The sequence below is a fragment of the Tetrao urogallus genome (genome assembly GCF_951394365.1).
Source record: "Tetrao urogallus genome assembly, chromosome: 6".
In the NCBI taxonomy this organism is placed as follows: Eukaryota; Metazoa; Chordata; class Aves; order Galliformes; family Phasianidae; genus Tetrao; species Tetrao urogallus.
Window position 1 is genome coordinate 7733428 of NC_136819.1, and position 24238 is coordinate 7757665.

At 38.9% G+C, this 24238-nt stretch overlaps 1 protein-coding gene across 9 annotated transcripts; it reads right to left on the reverse strand.

The window, feature by feature from the left end:
* Positions 1-878: 878 nt before the first annotated feature.
* BMAL1 (basic helix-loop-helix ARNT like 1) lies at positions 879-22213 on the reverse strand (the record flags this gene model as incomplete). 9 transcript variants are annotated; one of them, XM_079536720.1, is made up of 18 exons in its annotated part: positions 879-1039; positions 1513-1615; positions 3237-3330; positions 4687-4795; positions 5313-5401; positions 5841-5991; positions 6331-6437; positions 8363-8609; positions 9711-9860; positions 11971-12088; positions 12985-13077; positions 14077-14156; positions 16282-16439; positions 17216-17257; positions 17573-17611; positions 18466-18486; positions 21379-21526; positions 22123-22213. In XM_079536720.1, 18 exons carry the CDS (start codon positions 22211-22213, stop codon positions 879-881), a joined length of 2001 nt encoding a protein of 666 aa, XP_079392846.1. The 9 variants fall into 9 exon arrangements, with proteins under 9 accessions (XP_079392846.1, XP_079392848.1, XP_079392851.1 ...); XM_079536722.1 differs by lacking the exon at positions 22123-22213 and having other exon boundaries at positions 8363-8606; positions 21379-21518; XM_079536725.1 differs by lacking the exons at positions 18466-18486; positions 22123-22213 and having other exon boundaries at positions 8363-8606; positions 21379-21518.
* Between the last annotated feature and the right edge of the window lie 2025 nt (positions 22214-24238).

Sequence of the window (24238 nt, forward strand, 5' to 3'; positions counted from 1 at the left end):
AAATTTCCATTATTTTAATGGGTTTGAATTATGTGCGAGTGAGATTAAATATACAGATGAGGTTCGTAAGTTGCTTTTTGCTTTTTTCAGGGTGGTTGGAGATAACTTCAAATGTAAGAGTGAAAAGTGGATATTTCCTAAAATCGGGTATCTGTTGCGCTGTCTGCCTTAACTCACCTTGCTAAGGGATTTTTTTGTAGTTTAAACTGAAATTTCTAAGTAATATCTTCTTTAGGAATGCAGTGTAGTGACAGAACTCCATAAGTGTCTGTAAGGCATTGATTTTTCTGTTTCCTTCAGAGCTAAAGAAATGATAAATAGGCAACTGCTTCTTGCATGCATCTTCAGCAGGGTTTTATCAAATTTATTTATCAAAGGAAATGCTCCATCTTAGAACAAGGGAAACATTTATTTTAAAAATATTTAACTGTCTAATACATTACACTTTAACAATATTTATAGTAAAGGATTCTTACAAGAAAGAATAAACAGCTTTATGGTACAATTAGTATAAGAAATATCCACATGGGGACTGTTTTGCAGTGTAAAAACACACCATACATCTGAAATGGTCATTTGCATATAAAAGCTACCACTGATGCCCGTGAGTTGCACAGTGATTAAAAAAAAATTCAAATAACAGAATCCAAAATATACAGGTATTGCAAGCTATACACAGCTAACCAAATCAACACGGAACACTGTAGCGGGTTATTCCACTTTGTCTGACATTACACATGGTAAGAATGAGTTGCATTCTGATATGGCTTTTATGAAATTCATACATAAAAGCTTCTCCATCCACTGAGTTTCACAGACTGCAGAACTCCACCAATAAATGCACTTTGATATTTGGATGTTGAAGCAAGGTGCATCATTTACAAGGGCCATGGCAAATCACTGAAATCTACGGGGCCACCCAGACCTGCATCTGCTTCAAGAAGGCTCATTATTACTGCCATCGCTGCTTCGTCGTTGCTCGGGCTGCTCGATCCCTGATCGTTGTCAATCATGTCGATGCCTATGTGGGAGTTCTCCCCTGTAAGTATAAATACAATGAGTCCGGTGTCAGAAGCTGTTCTGTTTCGTTTGTTTTGCTTGCTGTGTGACTTGGAGTACCTGAACAGGCTGTGAGCTATTTTGGGTGTGTGATCAGATCTGATAGCCAGATGCAGGGATACACCTGATGCCTGGTAGTCAGAGTACAAAGGACGGGTCACCTCTCAGACATGCCCAGGCTGTGACCCTGTCTCTCCTCCCAGCTGTTGAGAAGTACTCATAAAAAGTACCTTCAGACAGAGAAAAGGGGCTTCCAGATACACTTAAGCTAGCAAAGTAGGCTGCCAGGCTCCTTTGCTTGCTACCTCTTAAGGCACAGCAGATTATAAGCTTCACTGCTCAGCCATGTACTGTGGATGGTAAAGGCACATCATTGCTAACAGTGGTCATCCTGCTACAGCTGCCTGTGTGTTTAGCTGATGTTGAGACATGTTTCTGTATGCCTTCACTTACCAAGAATAGAGGAGTTATCAGAATATGGGTAACCAGAGCTATCTTGGATTTGCCCAGATAGTAATCCAGCTGAAGAAATGTCTGGAGTGCCACCATTCAGGATCTTGGGGAAAAAAAAAAAAAGAGAAGCCGTAAGACAGCATGAAATGTTGCATTAAGTCTAAACTGTTTTATAGTGTAGGATTTTTAATGCGGAGAGGAGGGACTTCCTGAAAAAAAAAATCCAGGACTTAAAGGCTAGTCTGACTATATGTAAACTAGGAACTGCTTTCCCTGTCTTACCTCTATTAAGCAGACAGATGATGGATCTCTTCCTTCCTGCTGGCGCTAAGTCAGCACTATGCTAAACCTCTAAATGCACTTCTGTGTAACTGCTAGAGAAAGTCCTGAGAGTATTTCTGAGTATCATCGTTCTAAGTATTCCATCTGCAAGTGAGCATAATTACAGCCAACTATGGATGCTTTTGAATTTACAAATACAGTGCCTGGAAAGTACTGTCAATTAAGACCCTCCATTTTCAGAGTACAGTCCTCCGAGGTAGAGAGAGGCTCCACAGCTGAGCATTGCTTCTGGACTTCAAGTCTAATGCTTTTTTAGCTACAGAGCACAGCAGCACTGCAGGCATGAGAGCAAGCAAGAAACAGAAGTGCCTTCTTTGGGAATGCTAAACAAGTAGCAAGGGAACAGCTGACCTTGAACTATGGTTTTCAACAGCTCAGAAATGCACAAACTGGAAGCTGAGTTCTGAGTTCCCTTTTGTGGGTGGCATCATCTAGAACTTGTGTTCTTCCTAGCAAACTTCATTTTCTAACTAAAGAGAAATATTGAGAGGCTATGCTATTAGAATTCCCAACTCTCTTCGTGTAGTCTCCTTTATTAGGTTACAGTAATCCTTACATTATGTAGGTATTGAGTTACTGATGAGCAGAATGATCAAGAATGACTCTTTGTAGAATGGTAACTGTTCCAGCTTGAAGTTTTATTTTAAGAACAAAGAAATCCAGAAATAAAAGTATTTACTGTCAATTATGTGCTCTAGTCAGTTAATTCCTATGTACAGCCACTTGTAATTTCTGGGAAAGAAAGAGAAATCTGTGGCAGCGTTTGAATGCACAGAGTAAGGATTTGGATAAGTGCTCTTCTTGTCTTGAACGTGACAGCTGTAAGTAGCCATTTACTAGATGACTTAAACGTAGCTTGTACCAGTGGTTGGGAAGGTAAGTGTTAGTAATGGTATGTGAACGCTACTTAAGCAATCTTAGAAGGAAGCATGGTCGTAGTATTGACTTAAGATGTCAGTGCACAGTGAAGCATCTAATTACCATATTTTGTGCTACAGCAGTACAGTGTAACTTATGATTCATTTGCACACCGTCAGTGCTCACACTGTAGCAATTCCTGCATTCACCAGTACGTGGTGTGAGAGAGTTTCTGGACGAGCAAGAGACGGAAGGAGAGCTGTTCTTTGCAGCAGTTTTTTAATATTAAAAAAGAGCAAATCAAAGAGCAGGCGGATTTCAAAAGCTGTCACTGCTAAGAATCACTGGTCTCTGCACATTAAAGACAACGGTATTGGGATTTTGGACACCAGAATACTCTGACCTGCTGTCAGACTTCTTTGGCCGAGCAGTTTGTGTATTCTGCACCCCATGTTGTTTTGTAAGCATCATCTCCGTGTGTTTGACACTACTGTTACAAGCCTGTCCACAAAGCTTGTTCTTACCTTCTTGCTGCCAGGGGAGGAGGCATCGGGCGGTGGTGTGCTGGTAATGTTCAGTGGACTTGAACCACAGCTAGATGGTGATGATCCTCTTATCCTATTGTAGGGGAAATAGGGAATGAGTTTACCAGAAACTCGGAGACTCGGGTGCTGATCTCAGTATCAGGTGGCATATTTCATTTGTACAGTTTCCTCAATTTTCAGTATTATTCAAACTACCTGCAGCAACTTTTAATTTACAGCAAGATAAAGTTTGTGGGTAACTAGTAACAAGTCCAGCTTGCCCAGTCTGTAACCTCTGCCTTCTTCCCATGCTAATTCCCTCCCCCTTATTTGTTTGTGCAGCCTAAACTGAGATGGAGCAAGGAAATGATCCTGCTTACTGAGGAAACCTCTTCTACATTGCATTTCAGTTTCTACCAGCTAAGAGTGCGAGCTGTCTCCATCACACAGATCTAGACTTGTTAAATGGGCTACTGCTGGAGAAGTGTGCTGGACACACAGCAATATTATAGATGTATACTCATTATATATATTTAATACCCTTTGAGTCGGCATTTCTCACTCATCTCAATTCTCCCTAGCTTGATCAGGTTGTGTTTCTTTTTTATTATTTAATTATGATAAAATAACGTATTTTAACTATAAAACCAACAAGTCCTGAGACTAAATGGAGGTGGGGCAGTTAGAAAGAAAAGCAGTGCAGAAGGAAGTCTCATCCTTGACAGAGTTCCTCTGGGAAAGCTGAACAGAAGGCAGTTTTGGAAAATAGTAACAGCTGGAAGGACTGGAACTAACCCAGGCTCTTCAAATGAGACATGGGTGATGAGGTATAGTGCTGCACTTACTGAAGTGCAACTGAAAGGGAGGATCAGTTTCAGAGTATTGGTTGAACCTGAGTGACAGCATTTTTTCTTCCTTCCTATTCTTATATACAGGAAAGACACTGTGCTAAATCTGCTATTCTCTTAGATAGGCAGTGTCTGGTCTAGAGCAGAAACAAAACTAGAGGGGAGGGACTGAAATTGTAATTAGTACTGCTGCTAAGCATCTGCTGGATGAGGCCACTTTCACAGGAAGGGAACAACTCCCAAAACTCAAATTGTGACAGGAATTCTATTGAAATTAATAGTGGCACCCACTGAACGTAACGGCTCCGACAGGATGGACATGAGATGGCTGTTACAAGAATCAGAACAGTCTGGAAAGGAATTGGTTTCCAGTTCGCTGCTCTTTTTGCCTACTGTTTCTGGTTTCTTAGAGCAGGCAGTCAGAAGGCTGTAACAGTCATTCTTTCACTTTTGGCTGTGACTGTCTCAGGTATTCTGAACAGCTATCTGTAGCTGTTTACTCATGAAACACAATTTCATCATTATGCATTCAGCTTGAAGAAAGACTTCTTTAATTTCATTCTGAAGAACTATACTTATTATTTCATGCTGTTTTCTCTTACCTGTGAATTTCCATGATTTCTTCAGCAATCATCCTTCCTATTTTTCCTGCCCCAGCTCTTGTTCCTCCTGGAATTCCAGGGACAGTAGGATGACTCCTTTTTGGACCGCCTGAAACAAGGAAGGTAGCTTCAGGTCAGATAAAACTTACATTTTCCAAAATGCATTCATATTTATGTATGAATCCCACAGCTGGTCAGAACTATATGAACTCTATTTAAATTCTACCACTTCTTAAGTACCTTCAAACCTACAGGAAGCCCTGACTTGGACTCAGCTGTGCCGTGTTTCTTAGACATCTCTCTGTGTTGCTAGGTACGCCACGTTCTGCAGGTGCTTAGAATCTGCCTGCTTCAGGCATCTGGTAGAGCTTCTTGTCCAGACTCAGTAAAGAATAGCTCGTCACACCCGCATTGTTCTGCAGCTGAACAGGCTCCTGTTCAGCCCTGTTTATTCTTTACTTTGAGTGAACTACTTGCTAGCATAGACAACATGGACAAGAGCTGCATTAGCAGTCTTTTGCCTCAAACAACACTTTCCCTTACGCTAATAAGAAGTTCTCTGTGCAAGACTGCAACAAATCTGTGCATGTAGGCATGACTGCCACTCCTGGTGGCAGAGCAGTTACCTTCTCCAGCCTGAAGCACGCTGTCCATACTGTGTGGAGAAGCTGCAAGCTGTGGGAAGGCTGCGTCTCCACTATCAAGTATGTTGGTGCTGTGGATTTCAAGAATTACAATTAGTGATGGAAAGCCCTGCAAAACAGTCACTCTGCAGTGTGTCAGAATGGAATGCTACAGGGCTTAAGTAGCTTGTGAGTCACTATCACACAAAGAAACACTGGGGTTGGCAAGGAGGCTAGATAAACAGCAGAAAGAAAACTGTTACAACTCAAACACACAGCATCTCTCAAGACCAATTCTTCTGCAATAGTCCATCCACTGCAAAGGCACTGCAGCTCTGCAGAACCCTCAAAGGAAAAAAAAAAAAAGGTGGAAGGGGGGAGTTCCCACAGGAGCCAAGAAAGGTGTCTGTCTGAAGTTCTTACACAGATGGACGTGCTGGTTTTCCCAATGAAAGAAAATACCAAAACTCATCTGACAACAGCATGAAACAATCAGCTTGTGTGTGCATCTGCTACATTGAAAATACTTACGAAACAACAGTATTTGTTGAGACAATGTATTCTACTTCTTTGGTCCAAGGGTTCATGAAACTGAACCAGCGACTCCTCAAGGTAATAAAAGAACCATCTTTTATTTTAAACTTGTAGCAGTTTGTTGTAATTTTTTCTCTTGTCTGCAAAACTGAAAACAGACAGCAAGTAATTTTTGGGAAACAGCAGCATGACTGCAGAAGCAGAGTCCTTATCACACAGAACTGTGCAATTAACTCCTCCCTGCACACATGGAGAAAAGTCTTATTTCTGCAGTTTGCCCCTTTACCCAATGGGAGCTTCAAGCTTTCACTAAAAATACATGAAAGTCTAAGAACTGTGTTGCTTGGTACATGCAAACAATGTTATCAATTAAAGCATTTACAGAAAGAGACAGGCAGACTTGAACGGGTTTAGGTAGCTTTTTTAAATACATCATAATTCCCAGTATTTCTTTCAATTCATTTACCCAATTTATTAATAACCATACCTTGTCGATGACATTCTGCAAGATGTCCTATATCGTCTTGATGGAAATATTCATAACATGAAGTACCTAGAAGTTCCTGGGGTAAGTATGCCAGAATGGCTGTTGCCCTTGGGAGTGGGAAGGAAAGGGTGGGGAGGAAAGGAGGAAAAAGATTGAAAAACAAAACAAAACAATCAAAAGCAAAACCAAAAAACTCTTATTCTCAAGTTGAACTATTTGTGGCAGCTTACTAAAAGTTACTCTGAAAATGAGTAAGTAATGCTGACAGCTGTTTTCAGGTGAGAGAGGAAAAAGTCATGAAGATTAATCTTTCTAATTCATGGGTAATTAAAAAACAGATAATGCCAGTGACTCTGAGGTATTATATTAGACCTGTGACCATCATGGCTGTGAAAGTTTCTAAACAGCTCTGGAGGAATATTGTAATTCTGGAAATTTAAACCTGAATAAAGCTGCTTTGTAACAGCTACAAGATACTGGCACCCCTTCCCCATAAGGTGCCTTTGAAAAACAGACAGGTAAGGTCTGAAGAACTGCTTGAGCTCCCTCCTTAACCTGCACAAGAAGGCTATTTCATTATAGTTGTATTTTCCTTCTCAAAGGGAGCACAAAAACAGAACAGACACAGGCTGTTTCCATAGTCGTAATGGGCTTAAACTGGAGCCAAAAGAATCCAGATTTAACATTCAGATATAGATTTCATCTAGAAAACAATTAAATAGAGTATACAGGTTTGAACTCAACTGGTCAACATTTTCTGAGTCATTATGTTGGAAGGACTTCAGTATCTATTGGAAGAGTAGGTTTCATCTTTTGAAAACAAAACTTGTTCATTAACTACCATCACTTGGCATCACAGCATGACACACTTTCTGAGCAGCAGAAAGGCTGTGATGCTCTGCCAGCTCCCATAACGACCACTAGCTAGCAGTACTGCTGCAGAAGAACATGTATTTCTAAACACTTACTGTGAAATTCAAAACAAAAGAGAAAATAGAAGCAACCACTACAATCAGAGACACTACTGAAAAAGATATCACTTACTGTACTTCTTAACACTACCAGCTCAATTTCCTCTCAAAGTCCACTAGGAATCAGCTGAGCACAGACACACCCCAGGAACAAATTCCAGCAGGCAGATTCTGGCAGAATTTGGAGCCTGGGCTTTTTTACGTTGTAAATAATCATGCCTAAGCTACAGACAACATGAAACAGTCTCAGCTGAGCAGTCTCAACCCATCTTGGCATGGAAGGGAAACAGAAGAGCCCTTCCCAAGCAACACAACCCTTCATTAATATCCTTCAACCACTCCTTTTCCCTTGAAAATGTCCATTATTCTGAAAGAAGGCCCAGCTCACATCTCTTTGCTACGTTCAAGGAATTTCTTTTTCAGTAGTAAGAATTAACCTGAATAAATATACAAGTAGACAATAAAATTGATGTTTGAAAAAAAATATACCAACACTGGTCCACATTCCCAAACCTATTCCAAGTAAATCTTATGAAAAGTTTTATTTCTTATGAATACAAAAGATCACATGCAGAGGTATTACCTCAGTAGACTGTGCCCAAGTAGATGCTCACAGAAATGAGTATGATATATAAGCCTGACGTAGACTGTGCAATAAAACTTAACCATGCAGTGGTTGCAGAAGATTTCAAACAACCAACCACTGTAATTACAAACTCCAGTAGCAAAATAGGACAGCATATTCTTCTGAGGATTACATACAAACATCCTCCTGATAAACGGGCAGAAATGATATCTGCATTATTCTGCCTACTGCCTAAACCGTAAGCCACAGTTTAGGAGATTTTATAATTGAATCAGTAGTACCTGATCAATACATGGTAGTTGCTTTGTGCTATGTCTCAAAAGCAGAGTAACTTAGAGTCGGGATTTAGTATAAAGTTGAAAAGATCAGACATGTCTTTTTTCAATAATATTTACAGTTCTTTAAGTCTATCACACTAGCAGTAAATCGGTGTTGGACAGTAACTTGCTGTGGAAGTTATCAGAAGTATCCTTACCTCTGGTCTACAAAAACAAATTTTCCATCTATTGCATGTCGAGAAACGTACTCTGTAGGTTTCACCCTGATCTCACCATTGACTGGCTGTGGTACGACATGAGGATGCAGGCGACCAATTGCAACAAGACAGCTTAAATTACAACCCTCGTTATCTGGCTCATTATCTTCATCTAGTCCCATTTTCGTTGGTGGCCAGCTTTTTAAATATCCCGTACTGTGGATAGTGCAGAAGCTTTTGCGGTCTGCTATAAAAACAAGAACAAAAAAGCAGTTAGGCTACAATACAGCTTTTGGAGAACTTCACCTCTCCGTTCTGAGAATATTCACCTCCTTATCCTCATCCTTCTCACCAGGGGATTTCTCAGTACTCCTGCTTCAACACATCTTATCTGAGGTAAGCCAATATACAGTTTGCCTCAACAAAATCATTGTTAACAGTGAACCACCACAGAGTTCAAACCAAGATCTCTTCTGATCACCCTCAGGTAGAAACTGCATTACATCTTATTATTTCACCAAAGAATGCAAGTAACCTAAAGGACTGCTAGAGGAAGTTAATGTTACATTTATTAATAAGTAAATAAGACATTTTTCAACTTAGCACGAGGCTCCTACAAATAATGAAACCAATTTGGCTGCCTGAAAATATACAGTCTGGGCATACAGAAGATAAGCTGTCCATAGGGGTAAAGACTAAGGTTCACAATGACAAGTAGTACAGTCACTCTCTGAAAGGAGAACTCAAATTACTCAGCACTGAGCAGGCCTTATGACAGCAAGGAAGAAGACTCTGACAGAAAGGCAGAGAAAAAAACCTTATGCCTAACTGCACAAAGCACTTTTCTCAGGGTTGAGCACCAAGGTGTGATAGAAAGTTGAAGCTATGTCTGAGATTAGTGGGCAGTACTTGGAGTAGCTGTCACATCCAGAGACAAAACACTGACGTTACTGTCTCTAGTTGACACTTTCTACTTCAACTAATATAAAATGTCCAAAGAGCTCAAAAGAAGAAACTTTCAAACTTGGACTAAACATATATGTCAACACATTTGCAGTAATACCTTGCAGAGGAAAAAAAATACATTAATTAAAACCATAGATAGCATTGTGACCAAATAGTTCAGGTGCAGAAATACTACATTTGAAGGGAAGTGTGGAATGGAAACTGTCCGAAATAAGAAAAAGTAACAGATCAGAAGATAGTTCATGTAACAATATCTTAAGAATAAATATTGATACTATTCAATAAATATCAAGAACTTAACTACTGCAACTGAGCGATCATATATAAAAAAAAAAAAAGCCTGACAGCCATTACACTTGATATTAACACACACAATCATTACCTTTCTTCTTTGAACAGGTTGAAGGAAAATCCTTGTCTTCTACTTTCACTGAAGGTCTGTTGCACTTCATCCTACAAAAGAAGGACCGCCTTGCTCCAGAACATAGTCGTGATGGCCCAGGTGTTATATCAGTTTTAACTGGGAGTCCAGCTGTAGCAAACAGAGGAAGTGAGGAAGCTGCCTTTGTTGGGTTAAAAGGTAACCATACAATTACATCATATAACCAAACTGTATGAGGTTTTAACTTCACAGCTGTTGTATCTCCTTCAGAAGCAGAGGTGCTCTTGTGGAGATTTTTATTTCAGTGACCACCTGCAGGACACTCAGCTGACCACATGAATATTAGAATAATTTTGATCACATTTTCTACTGTGAGCTTGAGAACACAGCCTTAGATTAGAAAGTTAGAAATAGATTGTTAATGTCCAATCAAGTTTTGCAACTAACACGATTTCTTTGAACACTAATCAGCTGATGAAAAAGAGAGATTATTTACCCGTAGAGCAGTACTTCTTACATACAGTTATTCAATATACCCATGACCCTTCCTATCAGAAGGCTTTTTAAATCACAAAATGCACTGAGAGAGCACACATGTTTATGCAAAAAGCACCATCCCAGGACTCTCTCAACTACAGTGTCTCCAAATATCCGATTTCTGACAATGAAGCCAGACAGGATGGGGCCCTGGGCAGCCCTGGTCTAGTGGGAGGTGTCCCTGACCATGGTGGGGGAGTTGGAACTGGATGAGCTTTAAGGTCCCTTCCAACACGAGCCATTGTCTGATTCCATGATGGAAGGGGGAAAGGGTAGTAGTGACACGCACAGGGACTGCAAATCCCCAAGACCTCCCGTTATGTGTAAGAAGAATCTCTGTCCTTACAAAATTCATATGAATATGCCCTATCAGTGAGTCCTGACCTTTATCATATACCTGTAAGAGAATCTTAGATTATTTTCTGTGGAAAACCACTGGAGGAAAAATTCTTTGAAAATGCATGTCAAATCTGGAAACCAGCAACAGAGTGCTGATACAAACAGCACACTAAGAGCATGGTGTCCCAGCAAAGCAGAAGGAGCTTCAAGGGACAGTTCTCTAAAAACTGATGAATTAAAATCACACAGCAACTTTTCCACAGCTTGCTGTCCACTTCAACCACTGCTGCATGGGGATATGTATAAATGAACAGCTACAAAACCTTCCAGGATCCTGCCAGTTTTTAATGCAAGGAGAAAAATGATGATGGCAATGTTTTAGTGTTAAGAGTGCCTCTGTGGAAACTAGAATTGAGAGGTCATGTCAAGGAGGCCAGCCTGTCCTGCACCATACACAGTCTAAACTGCTGTTCACTGGTGAAAGTACAGGTTGTATGGGAGTCACTTATGCCAAGATAAAAATACAAACAAACATCAGTACTCTTAAGAATATTTGTTCTTGAAAACTTACCAGTTGGTCTGTTGTAGCAGATGGGAAAACTGTAAAGTATGGTCTTTATTTTTGCTTGACTTTGTCAGAGGCATATAGAAAAAAGGATAGCACTGGGTACATGTGTTTGATGACCAGGCAGAGCCAAGAGACAGAGAAACTTCAGCTGAGCCAGGCTGAGCCTCTGGGCTCCTTGCCCTGGAGTGACCCCTAGCTCCACTTTCTGAAGTTGAGCTGGTGGCTTTTTTGATATGAAGTCCTACAGATTTCTGTTTCTAACAAGCACGAGACTTAACAACTTGGAAATTTGCAGTTATAAAGATATCACTTTCTACTTAAGCAATGCAGACTCCTTTTACAAGAATTAATTAAATACTCACACACTTCTAAACAACACAGATACAGAACTACTTTTAAACACCAGAATGGAGTAGAAGTAAGTGGAGGAAATGATTCCAAGGACCCAGTAAAAAACCTTGTAAGAGAAAGGTTAGGTCATTGCTGGAATTGGGGAAAAAAATGCCCTCTTCCACAACTGACAGCTATGGATAACCAAAATAACATCAGTGTTCTTTGACCACCGAGAATGAAAGATTAGAACAACACTTCATATGTTTCAGCGGGGAAAAAAAGCAAAACTTTCCATGCCTGGAGAAGAGACAGTACCTCACAAGCAAAGCCAGCTAATTGAAAGCATCTACTGCAGGAATCCAATTTATATTTTCTCTTCTCTCTCTTCCTTGGCACAACATGCAATCCAAACAGCACCCCTCACAAACACTTTGCATGTTCACCAAACATATGGCAGTACTGTTCAAAAGAAAGGACACTCACTTTTTGCATCTATAAGCCTTTCTCGTGGTGCAGTGTCAGAAGAAGATAGCTGCTCCTTCACTTTGGCAATGTCTTTAGGATGAAGGTAGTCAAATAAACTTTGACCAATTAAATCGTTCTGTAGGGATTGAATACTCAGTCAAAAATTAAAATAATTGTACTGTATATTTTCCCAATTTTAGCATCAGTCATAAAGAACTGGTCTAACCAATGAACATCAAACATCTCAGATCCAGGATTAAATGGAAAGTATTAGTATTCACCACAGCTATGGCTACATTTCATATTAAGTACTTTCATTATTTTCAGTAAGAGTTTTAAAAAACCAGCATGCTCAATCCACCAACAACAGATATTCCAGTTTCTTTTCAGCTTCCTTTTGTATGCTACACATTTCAAGTCATAATTGTTCTTCTTTAATATTTACGCAATTAGTTGCTATTTAGTAAATACCCAACTAAAGGATGCCTGATGAAAACTTTTGAAGCTGATATAGTTTTTCAAGTTGGAAAGGAGAGCAGGCAACAGAAAGAATGAAAAATGATTTATACAATGTATGTTTTTCAGTTACGCCTCACGTTAAGCATATATCAAAATCCTGGCTTTGTTACAATTGCTTCCCAGTTTCCATCAGTAAGAATGCTAGCAAAAACAGAACAGAAATTTAACCAAGATGAAAAATTCATGTAATGCTACTGGAGAAACCTCAGGCCGATTTTTCAATATATGCATTCAAGCCAAATTAGTGAACACTTCTGCAAGCCTGATGGTGAAAACCCAAACAGAATGTGTCACAATCAGTAAAGTCAAGTTAGTACCTTTTTACCTCTTTCATTTGAATGGAAGCCAGAAGCAATCTTGTCTAATAGCATGACAGAGAAAAGTTTTCTTTGCAAAAAATCTCAGCTTTCAGGACAAACTATTCACACAAAAAACCCTCCCATAGAAATGCATCACAATAACATTGTTTTCAAATCTTTTAAGGCCAACGCTACTTAAAAAGGAAAAGAATACCTGACTGTAGTTGAGGATCTTGAAGACAGATTCTGAAACAAACAGTATCTTCCCTCTGTCACAGCCCACAACAAAAAGAAATCCATCTGCTGCCTAATTTGGGGGAAGGGGGGAGGCAGAGGAGAAGTAAATTACTAAGTTATACATCTTCACTGCATCATTAAACGTTTAAAACCACTTTGTATACAGCAGGATTTCCACACTAGGAGAACTCTCTTAACATTTAGAGACATCTGAGTCAACAGACAAGATATGAAATTACATTTTTGGGGTTTTATTTTTCATCTGCTAACATTTCTGGCATCATTCTGGGAATCGTGCCCAGAATCACCAATCACTTGTATTAGAAGAATGCATCCATATTTTGTCCAGTAATATTACAATTATGTTTAATAATGTCCATTTTTTTAAAACAGTATTTTAAATGCATTTATTCCAGAGTTCCTATTTTGGAAACCAAAATAATCTGGGTATTTATTTGCGTGTCCACAGGCAAGTTGTTCCCATTCTGAAAGTCCTATTTTTCAGCCACATACAAGCATGCAGGATTAGGCCCTACCTTTACAGCTCTAAAGTCACAATGCTGCAGAAATTAAATTCCAAACATGCTGCATCTGAACACTGCAGTGCTTGACAACTTACACTAGCAATATGTTCTCTCTGTGCTATAAATGCATACAGCAAGGATACAAACACATCATGCCACGTGACATCAGTGACCTCAAAACAAGGCATTCCTATAACATTATATGCTAAAAATCTTGTCCGGGTCATACGTGGCAGAAAGTCTGTCAGAATTCTTTTTTGATGTAATTTTAGTCTATTTCATGAAATAACTGAAAATTCATATCATTACTATCTAAACAACATGTTTGTCAGCCCTCCCCCTGAAATCCTTTTGCTTAATTTCAGAGCTGTTGCTCATCTTTAAAACCTAATGACTGCGTGCAAAGGTCTTACAGATTTCTGTGTTATCCTCTATTATCACAACATTCTTAAGCTCAGACAACAGGCAGAAAAATCGTGGTGTTTTGCCACGAAAGAATTCCATTCACAGCCACTAATATCTCATAATTAAAAGCTGAAACATACCCTGAGTATTAGATGTTTTAATTCGTCATCTGACAGAAAAGCAGGCTTATAGTTGGCTTCTGTATATGGGTTTGTAGCACCTAAAGAAAAACAAAATCCCCAGATCAGAATTTGTGATTTAAACAATACACACCTCAGTAAGCAATGTTCCTTTGATTCCTTTTTACACCACCATTCGTTTCACCTGTTCTTTAAAATGAAAGTTGATTTTTTGTTTCATTTTATTAATATGATGAACTCTGTTGGTATTTTTAGCTGCAAGCAAAAATACTGCATTACAGTAACACAAATTAAATGATTTCTGAGATGTAAGCATTTTTTTTGACGTATTTTTGACCCAAATGTTCTGCTTGATTTATGTTCTGATCTCCAATAAGAAATGGAAAGTAAGAAAGTAAAAAATGAAAACACAATGAGGTGACATAAAAAGATTGTCAGAGAGGAGCTTACAAATCAGTTCTCATTCCATACCATTGACAAAAAGCAGGTGTTACACTGGCCTGACTTACCAATGCAAAAAGCAAAAAGCAAAAAAAAAAACAACAGAGCAAATGAACCATCTATTTATTTGAGAGTAATTATTTTCATCCTGATCCCTTCATAAAGACAAGAGATTCAAATTAGCAACCACTGATCTGCTATGAAATACCAACTTACTCAAATGACAGCGGCAGGAAAAGCTACACCTTAAAAAATGCTAGGATAAACATGACTGGAAGATGCCAGGTCTCCTAGAAACTCCAACAGTGACTCTGTAACTTAGCAGCATCCTTTCTCAGGGGCGTACTTCTCGAAGGCTTAAAGCTTTCATCATCATCACAGATTGTATCCAGCAACTGATTTGCTTTGCTCTTATATGGAGCTTTAGGACACACAGAACTTTGCTACAGCCCCACATATTTCCCTATTTCAAGTACTTGTAAAAGCAACTGACTAAGAAGACTAAAATTGAAGTCTTAAAGTACTCCTCGTTCTTCCACAAACAGCTGAAGGTAAGAGCACAAAACATCACAAATCCTGCAGCAATATTACTCACCCCTAAAATCTAACCTCTCTATCCAAGCAAGTCTTGCATATGGCCTACCCAGGAACAGGGATGAGTGCCATGCAAGATTCAGTAGCGGATTACAATCCAAGCCCTTATTCCTTCATCCCACAGGCTCAGCTGCCTTGCTTTCACTGTATTCAGTGACACTAATCCGTCAGGTCAGCTAACAGAGAACTATTCCTTCCTCATCACTAATTTCCCTGCTAGATCAGGATATCAGACCATGAAGCGAGTCATCCTGCAGTTGCTCAGCTGCAAGAGAGAGGGGAAAGAGAGGCCGCATCCCTTACATGGTAGCTTGGTGTTAAAACAAACTAACCACACCTTGAGCTGGAACGTACAGTTGGCAGCATGTGCCTTTGCGTGACTTCTACCACAAACTCTGGTAGCCCACACAAACTGCTTTCTTTGTTCTAGGACATGGTATGTTCTGCATTCTCACAGATTCTGTAGGAAGAAGAGTGCTGATATATAACTGTAAGTTTGAAGATATTTCTAAGGGAAGAGACAGAAAACAAAAATAAATTCTATTTTGTTTTTGTAATGACATCTACAGAAGCAAGTAAGAGAAAAGGCAAAAATCTTCACGGCTGTATCTGATGAAGGGCCTAAGTATATGACAGTGCTGTTGTGAGCATTCAAAGATGAGACAATTAGGTACAGAGTTCCAAAGAGAATTTCATCTTGAACCAGCACAGTGTAGGGATGATGCAAATACAGGGCTCCAGCAGAACGAGTAGCTCCAGGGTAGAGACAGCTTGCTTACATCAGTTCTTTCACACAGGAAAAAACTGAACTGCTACAGCAGAAGACTGAGAAGATGCATCTTTCAAATGCCACCTCCTCAAAAAAACATGAAACCCTCAAAGCTCCAAAATTTAAAACCTGCTTTGCTGGAAGGTTACACATCTCCCCTCCATACTTGAAAACATGGCTAATTTTAAGCTGCTCAGGTGAATTTGCCAAATACAGGTTCTTTCATTCCCTTAAATAAAAGCCCTTGAAATTCCCCAAGTAAAACCACACCAGACAAGAATGGGGTTACTCATTTTTGTCAAAAGGGAAAGAAATGGAGAGCAAAATTACAGACAGCTTTAGGGGAACCCCATTTATCACCCTCCAGCCCTGTTCTCTCTGCTCCCCATCGATCAACTTACCACGTAATGTTTTCATATGCTGGACTGCCATTCTCAGTACAGTGAGTTTATCTAGCTTTCGAGACATAGCGTTGCACGTTGGTACCAAGGATGCCAGTTCATCTATAAAACTGTTCATTTTATCTCTACGCCTTTTCTCAATTTGACTGTGAGCCTCCCTAAGCAAGCAAGGTGGGAAGGAAAAACAGAAGAGCATGAGAAAACAAACTGTATTAACAAAGATCCCCAAATCATATACAATAAAACAAAAAAATAACATCCTCCTCATAATTCATTCACCCTCTCAGCCCCATAAAATGTACATACAGACTTTTTCAGAGAATAATATGCTCATTACTTAAGTGGTAACAGTTACAAGCTACAGGAAGGGCTGCAGCACTTGGCTCTACTTTAGCAGAGAACACACACAGTGTTGCCCATACAGTACACTGAATAATGCATTCAACTACATATTTGTATAAGTATGCTACATCAACACAGCAGTATTTAAAACTATCTTTTGCTGAGTCTGTATGTCTTCCAGTCATCCTACAACTTTTCTTTTGAAATATCCAAGATAATTTTGAACTAAATTCTCCCTAACCAGGAAAACTGATGACAAACAATGAATCATTTAATTCTTGTTCTGTATTTTCACATCTTAGGAGTCACTATTAACACTCTGTAACCCACTACTGAGTTTGAAAGAATGCAATATTTAAGAAACATGTGTAGGCTACAATTTCCAGACAGAAGTGACTAAAACAAAATTACGTTCCACCACTTCCACAAAGCTACATGTAGTTTATATATGAAAAAAGTTAGCAATGCAAAGATAACAAAAACAAGGAGAAGGTCCATGCTAGAAAAAACAATTCTCAGAATAAAAGAAATACACACAGGTATTCATATATGGCAAAAGGCAAATTCTTTTCATGCTTGCTGAGAGCATTACCTTGCATTTTTTATTCTCCCTTGTTGGTCTGCGTACTCCAGCCTGTTAAGAAATGATATCACAAAGTTACAGTATTGAAAACAGTTTTTAGCATATCTTATGTACCTAATGATCTTTATTAGAATAATTTTTAAGATCTGAATATTTATTTAGCCTTTCCTCAGAAAATAACATTATTAACAATATTGCAGTAGGGCTCAAAGCATTGGATATTTTCTTTAACTGTTTTACTTCGTGCAGTGATCTTATACCTCTGTCCCAAAAAAGAAACAGTTTGAGACACCTGACCATGATATTGGAAACAGATCCTACATCAGCATTGTGAAGCAAACAGTTTAGTGACCATGTCTATAGTACCTTCCATGTTGGTCATCTTTATCTGTATCCATACCTTCCCTGCAAAAACAGAATAAAGCAACGTATCACAAACTAAGCAGCATTAGCAAGGCTGTTAGCAAACTAGCATAAAATTAGAATAAAGTGTTGCAATCACCCTTACATCCTTGAAAAAAAGAAGAATTTAAAAGCAATAACCTGGAAAAACTACAGCATTTTCTGTAGTATTACAACATTTTCTTGCATTTCTTTTGAAGCAAACAAAATGGCACAGCTTGATGTGTTTGACAGTAAAGCATACTGCAGTTCAAAGACATCATCTGTTATAAAAATGTTTTTCAGTTAACTAGAGGGATAAAAACAAAAAGGACTTATCAAAGCAGATCTTTTTCACGCCCTCACCAGAATGAGGGCTACTAACTTGCATTTACTACAGTTAGGCATTTCAACACAGGTAATTATCACAAGGGCCAGTACAGAACGCACAGTTTGCCCTGAATTCACTCATGTCTGTGTCCTGAACCTCGCTGTGCCTTACTGTGGTTGATTTTGGAATAGGAGATGGCAATAATCTAGACCCACATGATGCACTGCAACACTGGAATAGCCAAATGTACAGGGTGGATGAGAGTGTGTATAAAGCTAAGCAGGCACGTTTTAAAGTAGTACAAATTTTGTCTCAACGTCTGAAAAATAATGCCAAGCACTACAGGGCTGTTAGACAAAAGAATGAGGAAGAGGATGTTCTGATATAGATAAATCTGTACAAATGCACTTACATGGGCAATCCTAAGCCTGCCTTATTCTGCTTGTTTTGTTGTTGTGTTGTTTTTTTTTTTTAAATCGGAAAACCATGGAAAAACATTAAGCATCGTTTTTCAAGTGAAACCAATTATAAAAATATTTGTACTTACTCAAAAGGAAAGCCATCAAGTCTGAAAAGAAAGAGAAATAAAGTACACCATCTATATGAAATAATAATCTCTCATTTTCTGTTGAAATTCTCAAGCTAATTTATATCCTATTTGAAATAAAAAAGAACAAAGACATGAGCAGTGAGTGCATTTTGAAGGCATCAAATCCATTACACTGCATGTGAAAAATCAGTACAAATGACCTAAATTTATTATATAAATTATGATGCACATCACTGAGATACTGTTTTGTCAGCAGAAACAAAAGATCCGTGCTGCATGCCTGCTGTCCTCGTGGTTAGATAACTGGAGTTTCAGAGGACTCAAAGCCAGGAATAAAATACCAACATGTATGTCAACTATCTCAGTTTTTTATTCCGCCCAGCAGAACATTTTGTTTTAGTCAGTGCTTAAGTCCTAATTCTAAACTTTATACAGATTTTACTGTATCAAAAGAAAAATAAAATGAATTTCTACATGCAATTAACTGCTGGCATCACTTCAAGTCTGTAGAATGATCTCAAATACCACTGAGCTTTAATATGCTGCAAAGCTAGGTTTCATTAAAGTCTTAGGAAAGAACTTCTCATGTTAGCTACTGATATATTACTTATTCCCACACAATATTGGACATTAGCATTCTAAAAATTTTTCTATATGTTATTCATTGCACCTCTTAATTAATCACCTTTGTCATTAGGCTTGAAAGAAGTTTGAATAATGCTAAAGGCTTTTTCATCTCTCCATTTGTATATTTGAGTTACTGACTTAGATAATAGTTCAAAGTGCTTCTGATGCTCACAAAGAAACAGCACGCAGGACCAGCATAGGACTTAGAAATGAGGCATCAATTCTCCACTCGTGGTGCCACTTTTAGCTACAAGATGCTTCTTGTGGCAAAACAAGATATGGAAGAGACTTTTATAGTGGCTACAGGGTAATTTACAAATGCTTCAGGATACTGTCATTTCTTATCAATATTGTTCCAACTTAAAACACTACTGCCAACAACAGAAAGTATGTGTTCATAGACCTGTGCATGAAGCCCTGGATTCCAGCATTTGACTAAAACACGCTGTAATAGAGAACAGATAACTTTAGCTGGAATTATATCATTGTGCTGAAGAAGAATTTCAATGGGAAAGGAGCAGCAGAACAATTGAAAGGAACCTGGCGTGGAAAGTTGAAATTGTTGTTGACCAATAAGCTTGCTTGTATTTGACGAGTGAATGCACACTAAAACAGTCAGGTTGTTCCTCACATCCTGAATTCATTGGTAAATGAAGAGTAAAACTGGACACACTCCATTTATATAAAAACAAATAAATAACTGTATAGGCAGCAAAAGTTGAACAGTAGCAATTCTTGAACATTTATACATACATACACATAGAAAGAGGGATCAAGGAATTCTACCTTAAATTCTACTTACAAATAGGAATATTCACTAATCACCATTTTCTTTGCAACAAAACATGAACTCTGTACAATGACAGCTGTTATAAACTGACTCAAGGAAACAGCATTTCACATATTTAATAAAATGCACACACAACCTAGAGGGCAGAATTAGAACTTACAAGAGCAAGCTGTCTTTTGGAAAAGAGGACTTGAGCAATGCTTCCTACTCAGAAGTATAAAGATGGAGAAATCCTTTCTAGAGAAGAGGAAGTTGGTAAGATTGAGGCTTTTCATTGAGTTTTGTAGGAGTCAATTCAACTAGAGGGAATCATGTACTTTTCAAGAAGACTAAACTTATACTACAGAAGCTATGTATGCAGTACACTCGTGGTCTGTACACAGTAATTAGTATTGCACCTAACTTCTCCTAAAAATTATCTCCATGCACAGGGAACAGAATTCTTAATTGGCATCCTCAGCACAGATTAACGTAGAAGGAACTGCCAACTGTGAGAAGGCCCACAATGATAAAATCTGTGCCAAGTTACATAGAAATGGATTATGTAGCTGTGTTAATAATGGAAGGGGCCTATCCAAGGGTTACCCTGCAGCTAGGCTTTGTAGTTACAATTGACATGAAGTTTGCATAGTGACTTACAGTAAGCACGTTGGTCTTGGTGTACTTAGAGCAGAAGACATTACACAGTTGGAAACATGGCACACATTACTGCAACTTTCACCATTCTAAAGCACAGTTGGTGTGATTTCTTTCTGTTTCAAATACCTGCCCTAAGACAGAAGGTATGGCTTAGATGGTGCCTCTAAGCTTTGTTAGTAGCAAGCATCCCTTTAAGAGAAGCAGCTTTCTTGAAATGAAAACATACTACCACCAATCCACAAGAAACAAATCTTTATTCTACCAGGAATAATAGTTTGCAACCGGAGAGCAATACAAGATTAAGTCACTTAATAAAACACAAGGCAGTCCTACTGCAGCAAACCAGAGACTCCCCAGACTCATATTCAACTGGGAGACCAAAATAGCTCCCCATCAGGCAAAGTTTGGCAGCACACTGACAGGAAATGACTGAAAATGCAAAAAATTGGTGAAAAGAAGGAACTATTCCTAGTTTTGCTTTTGCTTTCTAATTAATTATTAGCTTCTCTTCTGCTGGCCAGACATTCTGCTTCCTATGTATGCGGTCAACATAATCAACCTTCACATCATATATTTCATCAATTTTATTTTATTTTTTTCCTCATTATGCAAAGGTTTCTTTCCTGAGCCTTACCTCGTTCAATAGCCCTCAATTCCAGCTGCACTGAGATGAAGGACTTATTCTTATTACTAAATAATGAACTTTCCTTTTAGTGCATGGTAGCTTTTTTCTTTGTTACGGCCTTTAAACAACAGGTTGTCAAGAAAAGGTTAAGGTTATTTCATCTCTCTAATTATACTGTTCCATTGCAACTGCTTTTCAGCATTATCAAATTGAGAGAAATCCAACTTACTGATAATCAGTAGAGCTTCCCTTCCTTTTCCGATTACAATCCACTCCTGAAGTGCTAAGGGAACTGGAAATCAATTCAGCAGGGTCTGGTGACATAAAGTCACTAATTGTAGAGGAAATGTCCATCCTTTGGTCTGCCATTGGATTGTCTAATGTTGCAACAAAAAAAAAAGTAACTATTAATAAACATAAATTTACATATTTTAAATACACATGAATACACACACAGAACAAATCTCCAATTTAATACACTTAAAATTGCAAAAATTACAATTACATTATTTGCTTTTGCCATAAACAGACATAGGCTTTTTCTCTTTCTTTCAGCTACTGGTGTATTAAATATCCCACATGAGCTACAGAATCACAATGGGTTGGAAGGCATCCCTGGAGATTATTTAGCCCAACCTCCCTGCTAAAGCAGGTTCCCCAAAGTAGGTTACACAGAAAAGCATTCAGGCAGGTTTTTAATATCTCCAGAGAAGGAGAAGACTCCACAAGCTCTCTGGGCAGCATGTGCCAGTGCTCTGTCACCTCCAAAGAAAGGAAGTTCCCTCTCATGCTCATGCAACCTCCTGCACTCCAGGCAGAACAGTCCCAGATGTCTCAGCCTTTCCTCAAAAGGGCTAAGTTCCGGGCCCCTAAGCATCCCTGTAACTCTCCACTGGATTCTGTCCAGAATTTCCATGTCTTTCTTGAACTAGAGAACACAGAAATGGACACAGCACCCTGGATGTGGTCTCACCACGGCAGAGCAGAGGGGGAGGAGAATCACTCTGGGCCTGGAATCTTAGGATTCCACTTTTTTCCTCCTCCAGTGGAAAACAAACATGCATCAATATGAAGGGCAAGATTAAAGACTTCTCCTTTGTATTTTCAGGTGTGAGCACTGAGTACATTCTATGTATCCATATTTGCTCATCAAGAAGTGACATGCAGAGCGGCTTCTCTCCACCCTGCTTCTCCACCCATTGTCAACATGACTTTTAACTAAAGGTTTACTCTTGTGTTTACTGCCCAGTGAACTGCTGCAACCTAACAGAAGTAAAGAATAAGTTCTTTCTTCTGATTAGTGGGAAAACCAATTTTCACGCCTCTCTCCTTCATTTGAAGACCATATTCTTAAAGTCCATAAGGTTTGAGAGTTCTACTTCCCCTAAATTTTATGGAACAGAATTCCAAAGATTTTGATACAAAATGAATGAATTAAATAAATACCTCCACCAAAGCATACACCCCCCCCCCCCCCCAAAAACCCTAATAACCCAGGGAAGGTTTAAGACAAGTAGTTAAAAATACAGAAGAATGTAATATGCATTTTTCATCTAGAAAGTACACAATATAAACCTCTAGATTGCAAACATCACATAGCTGAAAGAAACATTGTGAAAAGCTTATCCATTACTGAATGCCATCAGTTGTGAAGCAAAAAGATTTTACCTGAAAGCTTTTCTTGGAAGCCTAAATCCACCTGGAAGAAGAAGAGGATGCTCAGCCTGAAGCAGTTGAACACCTTAAAACTTTTTCATGCCTCATAGTCTGTTAGTCAGGTACTCTCAAAAACCTGAATGGAAAGAAAAGCAGCAACCATAAGAAATGTGAAAAACACCTTCAAGGCCAGTTTGTTTACAACATCTGGTTTGGACATTTTTTACAGCAGCAAACAGATGCTATAAGTGAGAAATACAATGTCTCATCTACTCAAGAGTAGAATATTCATTTCCTTATAAAGCACAGGAGCTTCATTCATTTTCAGAAAGTTTAGATGTCATTTCCAGCAGACCAAGTACTGGAATGGAAGGAAATTCCCAGAATCATTTCCTTTGAGCCTTCTTTATCTCTCTTTGGTTTTTGCAGCTAATCACATAAGCCTTCTCCACTCATATCATCAGATCTGAAAGCATTTGTTGTCAGACGCTTGCAAAATAAGTCTAACTGCTGTTACACTGCAGAGAAAAGCTGTTTTAATGTTAAGGTAGCCATAGCCTTAAGATAATTTTGGCTGGGCTTATGATTTTATTTTCCCTTCCAGCAGCACTTGGCATTTCCCAAAGCAAGAGTGGTTAAACTTCTTGTCCTATTCTGCAGGCTTCAAGCTTTAAATAAAACTCACATCCCATACTGGAAACTCAAGCCCTTAGATGTGTCCCTCAATGACATTGCAAAGACAGAGGGACTTTGTCTGGACTGTAGATGACTCTTCTTCCTTCCTAGATTCCTGCCACAAAACTCACTTTTTTCATGAAAAACTCACTACGTGAGATGTGAAAACCATTCTAGGACTGCCTCTTGCAAAAGCTTTTGCAAGTCTTCTGAATATGCTCCTTGCTGGTTGATATGTGTGATCACTGCGTCCAACCTGCGATGCAAGCAGAACTTCCCAAGAACACAGATGAGTTCCTATGACACCTGCAGAAGTTCTCAAGCCTAAAAACTAATATTCCATCAATGCGGCCACTTTATAACCAATTCTATTGAATCCCATATATATACATAAACATGTTAAGAGTTAGAAGCTAACAGAAGCTCCACAAAATACTAGCATTGCTTTTTTCAGCTCTGCCAGAACAACAAATTCAGAATTAAATAACTGAAACTCATTAGTCCTATTACAGTAGCAACTGTAATTGCTTGGGATCAAAGTGCTTAAATTTCAGGTCAGGCAAATCATGACTTTTGTATCACTAGCTTGTGAGCACAAGACTGCTGCTGTAGAAGCAGACTTTCCAGACTGCTTCTGAGGGCTCACCATGCACCTCATTGGACAGCCCCTCAGTGGCCTGTTCTCAAAAATGAAAAAGGAGTCAGGTCTCTATGAATGTGTGGGCATACTGGTACAGGTAAGTTAAGAGGCCAGCTGG